The sequence below is a fragment of the Olea europaea genome, chromosome 5 (genome assembly GCF_002742605.1).
Source record: "Olea europaea var. sylvestris chromosome 5, O_europaea_v1, whole genome shotgun sequence".
Classification (NCBI taxonomy): domain Eukaryota; kingdom Viridiplantae; phylum Streptophyta; class Magnoliopsida; order Lamiales; family Oleaceae; genus Olea; species Olea europaea.
The window spans coordinates 7,685,305-7,692,144 of NC_036241.1; the positions used below are offsets into that span (position 1 = coordinate 7,685,305).

General features: G+C 35.9%; 1 protein-coding gene across 1 annotated transcript; it reads right to left on the reverse strand.

Moving 5' to 3' along the window:
* Positions 1–1,262: 1,262 nt before the first annotated feature.
* Positions 1,263–5,399, reverse strand: LOC111394533 (probable protein phosphatase 2C 60). The gene is made up of 5 exons (XM_023020389.1): positions 4,985–5,399; positions 4,082–4,543; positions 3,473–3,840; positions 2,509–2,745; positions 1,263–1,808 (listed from the first exon to the last, which is right to left on the reverse strand). Exons 2-5 carry the CDS (start codon positions 4,398–4,400, stop codon positions 1,554–1,556), a joined length of 1,179 nt encoding a protein of 392 aa, XP_022876157.1. The 5' UTR covers positions 4,401–4,543; positions 4,985–5,399; the 3' UTR covers positions 1,263–1,553.
* Between the last annotated feature and the right edge of the window lie 1,441 nt (positions 5,400–6,840).

Below are 6,840 nucleotides of genomic sequence, written 5' to 3' on the forward strand. Positions count from 1 at the left end.
GGATTTTCGGCCGCATCGGTTGGTGTTATAACCGGAGCTTGGGTGGGTTGCGAAGAGGGAAGTGAGGGTTTAAAGTAGTATGTCGGTCCGGCGGCCAAGGTGGCCGAAGGGTAGAGTTTTGGTGGTCCAAAAGTGGTGACTCTAACACTTTCGGCCATTTTTTGTGCTTGGTTATCCCATTTTGGCTTGAATTTTCGGTCAAATCGGTTGGTATTATGGCCGAAGCTTGGGTGGGTTGCGAAGAGGGAAGTGAGGGCTTCAAGGTGGTATGTCGATCCGGCGGCCAAGGTGGCTAAAGGGTGAATTTTGGTGGTCCATAAGTGGTGGCTCTAAGGTGGTTTAGGGGTTGGAAAATTCATTAACTTCTAGGAAACTTTTTGCAAAGTTCAGTGACTATTTAGGTGATTTTTAAAATTTAGTGACTTTTAAAAAACATTCTGCAAAGTTCATTGATCATTTAAGTGATTTTTAAAGGTCAGTGACTCCTTGAAAACATTTTGCAAAGTTCAATGACTATTTGCGTAATTAACCCAAAAAAATTAGATGGGACATTAAACGGGGCAAAAAATTGCCGCGACCTTGCTTGGCCCGCCCCGCCCCGGGCAAGACGGGGGCCATCACTAGTACTTATAGCAAATGGGGCGGGGCGGGGCGAGGAGGGGTGGGGCGGGGGCATCACTAGTACTTATAGCAAATGGGGCGGGGCGGGGCGAGGAGGGGTGGGGCGGGGGCATCACTAGTACTTATAGCATGATTGTTAAAATAAATGAATTGGGTGTTAATTATCTCATTTGTCATTTAACACTTAAATATTTCCCAATTTTCATTAAACTTTAAAAGTTGTTCAAGTTGTCACTAACTTTTCCAAGCGTTTCCAATCACCATTTTACTTTAAAACTTATCCAATTGCCAATGAACTTATCAAAATATTATCTCATCCTCCATTCCATCACTCATCATTTTAAAAGTTAACAAACTAAATGAAATTATGTGTCAACGTGATGGATGAGATGACATTTTGATAATATAAATAGTCTGTTAACTTCTAAAACGAAGAATGACGAATGTAATATTTTAGTAAGTTCAACGACAACACCGTTACGAACCAAACTTTATTTTCTGAACAAAGAATTGAAAATTGGTAGTTGGAGGGGCCAAAACCTCCAAATAATACAAGCTATTGCTTAGGAATCAAATTTTTATTCTTTATTATTATATTATTAAAAGTAAGCAAATAAAATAAATAGTAATCTTCCAAAACAAGCACAGAAAAAGGCACTGGCATTGATTTGAGGCTCATCTTGAAAAGGCCAAAAGTCCCAGGAGAGAGATTATAATCAATTAGGGGTCAACAGAATTTACACAAGTCTAAACAAAACAAGGAAAAACAACAGAGGTAGGGTGAAAGATCTGCCCACAACATAATGTACCTTAAACTTCTCTTTCTTGGGATTAGCCTTCCAGTTATAGAAGTTACAATAAAGGGCAGCTCTTTCTTCAAGCTACCTGACATGTATTCGTTTTCAGGAAAAGTAAAACAGACCACAACATCATCAAGTAGTACCAGCTTCTGGCACAAGGGTATTGTGGGGAAGATTGATACCACCCCCTTTCACCGATACGTTAGGACTCCGGATTGTACTAGCCCTGCTCACAAGATGTGAGTCGAGAAACACCACGATAACCGATATATCATCATGAAAATGACGACGAACTCCTCGATCGATTTTCTTCAAGTCCGAGTACCTCATCTCCCTCTTCTTTGCCGCTTCTTGCAATGCTGCTTTCACTAATCTTCTAGCACTCCCCTGCAAAGTAAAAATATTAAGGATAACATTTATAGAGATATGATCTCAAACAAAAAATAAAAAAATAAAAAATTATTCCTCTTATTTGCTTTTTTCTAATTCGAAAACCAGCAAAGCAGAAAAGGCCTCTTCCCAAGCTTGGAGATACGAAGGAATAAAATTTGTCCATTCCCATATTAAAACCATTTAATTTGGATTAGGAACCGCATAAAAATGTACATACATGAAACACAAAGATTTACCTTGGTACACTCTCAATGAGAGAACTACGTCAAGTCGTCAACTCGATGCTACAGATTTTCACTATAATGAAGACAGAGAAGATTCTCTTCTTCACACCTATCTATCTAATCTAGTAGGAAAACAACTCCCACCCCAATCTCCATTATATACATAAATATGAATGTCCAATATATACTTATTAAGTTGATCGGCAGTCAAGGGACTGAACTCTCAGCACTCTCCAACAAAGTACCCCTGCTACTGGCAGCAACTTCACCAACAAAGAGTGCTTCTATGTTATAATTAGCAATCTAATTGACCTTCACAGATTTACAAGAACAACAAAAAGGACCTACAAACACAATGAACACCCAAAACCAGTCTGACGATCACTATTCTTAATTATATCCTCGACCATGTTGCTTCACAGACTTCAAAATCAGAAAGGTTATTAGATTTAGAGCATCAAATATCTTACATTGCGTGGATGATTTTGGACAAGATCAACTGCTTCCTGGTCGGTAAATTGCTCCCATAGGCCGTCTGACGCAAATATAACAAACTGATCGTGAGGTAGCAATTGGTGGACAGATATTGATGGTTCTGAGCTCAAAATTGGTCTTTTGAAAGGTTCACAAAGTCGAAACTTTGCATATAATGGCTCCCTGTTGAATTCAGCCTTTTTCAAGTACACATCACCAATGGATCTTGAAATCTGTAAGACAAGAGATCAGACTACTACAAACATAAAATCACACTTTAGATGTATCATAGCATAATGAAATTATACAAAACATTTTACATAGATGAAGTTATCGAGTATATGATTTTGTTTTTGAAAAATAAAAAATAAATAAATAATTACATATATATTTTTTGTTTATTTATTTATTTATTTTTCTCTTCGTGTGGATATTGGGGGGAGAGAGGGCTAAATAATGCTTATAGCTTTATAATCAGAACTTCACAGACCACCCACGAGAAGCATATTTTTCAGCCAAATATTTCTACCAAGTAACAATCTTTACATTTTTTAAAGCTTTTTATGCCTTGGTTTATCATATTTACCCATGTTAAAAATTAGAGGTCTTACAGGAACAAATACAAATGAACTGAAATAGATCCGGAAAAAGAGTTTCTGTACCCCTCCCCCTCCAACCCCCTAGAAGATGAAAAGTCTCTCTTCTACATTCGAGTGAACTTCTTACATTAACTCTTCTAACAAATTCAACTTCACTAATTTTTTAATTACAATAGTATTTTTTACCGAAGTAAGATTTTTTTAGCAACTATGATACACAGGTAGAAAGCAAAAATCTAAAAGTATCGTGGTTTCAATCCTATCAAGCTTACAAATCAACCATTACACCATACTGGCATAGCATTATCCTTTCTGCGAATAGCAAAGAACAATACCAACTGTAATAAATGTTGGAATTAACCTGTATTAGGCCTTTAACACGCCACACATTATGCTTGAGTACTACGATTTGAGAGTCATCAGGGTGCAGTGAATGCAGCTCCTGTCTCACAGACTCAATACTTGCATTGTGCTCGGCTGAGAGCCGAATGGACACTACTTCCCCTGTTGACTTGACTAGTTTTCCCAAAACGGCACGGGAATCACCAAGGTTGGCAATATATAGAGTTCCGCCACAAATGACGCCAACAAGGCAGCACGAGCCAACTGCTGCTATCTGTGGTTTCATGGACCATTGTCTGCTGACAAGTGAGAAAAAACCATCTTCCGTTGCTTGAAATGCCTTCCTTATCACATCCACTGACATAGATTGATGCTCTGAAGTGAACCCTGCACAATCAGAAAATTAGCAATTGAACACAAGACCCTGTAGTTATTGGAAATTAATCTACAGGGCAAAAAGTTAACAAGCACGAGACTTCATAATTTGAAATATACAAATCAAAGAATGTTAGCAGACTAAAAACTTGTTTCTATCATACTTTGTACTTCAGAATTGTAAAATGTCTTAGGAATCATCTAAAACTGCCATAATTATAGTTTCCATAACAATGGAATTGATAGAACTTACTCTTGAGATGTCGGAAGAGGTGCTCGTTGATGAACAGAGACGTCTCGGGACCGCCATGTCCATCGTAAATCCCAACAAAAGTACCATATGGCCCAGAATCATGAGAGCTCAAACAACCAGATTCAAGTTGGCTCTGATCTTCAAGTAAATTATTAGCTTGAACTACAGCCATTGAATACTCTCCATTAGAATGATGCCCTGTGTCCTTATACCAAAGAAGCCCATCTTGACGGCCACTGGCGTCTGAACCCTTGTGAACATATGGATCTGCCTTTGGCCGAAAACAGGCACTCAAAAGGTTCATTAACCCAGATAACATACCTCATCTCATTAAAACCACCTTCCAAATTATCCACATCTAGTAAGGACTCAAGATAACTCTGGCCCGAATAAAACCTTAGTTGATATTTTTACAAATATCTCCTCCAGAAACAGTAATTGTTTGCACTATGCACTCAAAGTCTAGAATAACATCAAGAATAAACGCAAAAGCAACAAATATTAGAACTTGTATGGCAGAAACCCAACAAATTAAGTGAAGTAATAATTTTGATTTCAGCTATGAATTCTATAAAAATAAAGAGACAAGGTTATTGAATGCGAAACGGATATTATGTTTCATATGGGAACAAAACATCCATGACACCATCCCGCCGCAAAAAAAATGAGAAAATTCAGCAACGACGAAAAGGGGAGGAGGGACTTTGAAAACAGAAGTGGTCAAAATACACTTTTTTCTTTAGGCGCAGCCAATTCAAATTCCAGAAAGTCCAACTCTCAGAAAAGGGATGAAAACGAATAATAAATATAGCAAAAGAAAAATCAAAATTCCTGAAGGAGTGATATCCCAAAAAACTCTGGTCACGGTAATTTAGCATTATGCAGATAACTTCAAACTTTTACCTCATGAGCTGAGATGAAGATCTGAAGTCTAAACGGATTTAGATCTGTGGATCCATCAAGATGAACATAAAATCAAAGTAGGCATCAATATATTTCTTTCCCTACATTCACTAACAGTCTTCAGATGATATAGATGATGAGTAACAGAAGAAGAAAAACAAAAACACACAGAAGTGGAAAAGAATTATAGACAGAGAGAGTGGTATGGTTTATTTGATTGGGCAAACTGAAACTGGTCTCTCTCAGCAGACAAACCCCATTAAAAACCAACAATGGAGAGCATGAATCCAGCAAAGCCGAGGACCAGTTTGGGCTCCACACATTTCAGATGGAGAAAATCTTGACAGAGAAACTAACAGAGAGAAAATCAAAAATGAAAATATTGAGAGAGAACCGCAAATCGGGAGTCAATGAAGTGGGATAAAGATAGAGTGAACACGTTTTCATGGTTTTTCTATGTAAGTCGACTCTTTTGGTGACACGTGGAGTTCAAATATATATATATCTTTTTAAATATTATTAATTATTTTTCAAAATTACTAATAAAAGTCTTAAGGAAAATTGCACCAGTACTCACCAAACTATTGCTTAAATAGAAGTTGGTCAACAATCTTTCGTGTACCTGAATCTTTATAAATAAATAAAAAAGCCGCCATCGCGTATCTAATTTTATGAATTAGGTTTTGCTTCTCAACTTTGATTGTTATCTTGAAATTTGAAATAATATTTGTCTTCACGAATCAAACGACGATTTAACGAGAATTCTGATGTCATATCATGACTTTTCAAGACATTATTGTTCAGTTATAACGAAATGTTGTCAACTTGTTGTTGAGCCAGCATTCTAATGGCAATTTTGTAATTTTTCAATAATTCTTTACTCTTTGATTTTCATAATTTCCTCGAGGCTAAAATTGCTTGAGTTAGGAACCTATTTGGGAGGAATTTTTTACTCCAAAAAATTGACTTTGTGACCGTTATTTCACTATTTCAGTCGTAATTTTTGACTTCTTCTTTCACAGGTAGACCTCACTTTTCTTCTAACGGTCAAAAAATCAATTCTCAAAATCTTTCACAAATGGAGCCTAGATCAAGTTTGACCTAAAATAAATTAGTTATTATTGTTACACACAATGCTCATAAGTTATAGTGACAAATTATCAATGATATTTTAAATAATTATCAATACTCTGAAAATAAATTCACTTGACTATTTGAAAAGAGAGTTTCAAAATATAATTCTAAATCATTTCATGAGTATCTAATTAATAATATACAAAGTCTAATTAAAAGAAGGGAAGAGGAAATATATGATAATGTTGTTTAATCTTTGTCTAGAAATAACATATTATTTTAATTCATTTGCACATGGCAGCATAGCATGTCAACTCTATAGAAATTGAACCATGCTATTTGTACAAACTAGGTCGATAAACTTGGTTTATAAATTATGTATCGACAATATCTATGTCAATCATTTCAAAAACAGTTTTTGAAATAAATTGAAATCAATGGCTAGATTTTTGTCAAGACTTTGTTTTTAAACAAACTTCGTAAAATTATAATTTACAAAAATGAGGGGGGAATTTGCGATTGGAAAGAGAAAATCCCATCTAAGATGTACAAGACGTAAAGTTACGTTGCATTGCATATAAGACAAAAATTTGAAATATCTATCTTCTTGTATTCCAATCAAATTCACTGCCGAAACGGAATGGTCAATAGAGGAAATTAATAAAAATTGAGATATACTGATTTTACTAATAACAATAATAAGGGGGACACGGGGTAATTTTTGAAAGAATAATACTATTTGCAATCTCTCACTATTGCAGTCGTCCTACGTAACATACATG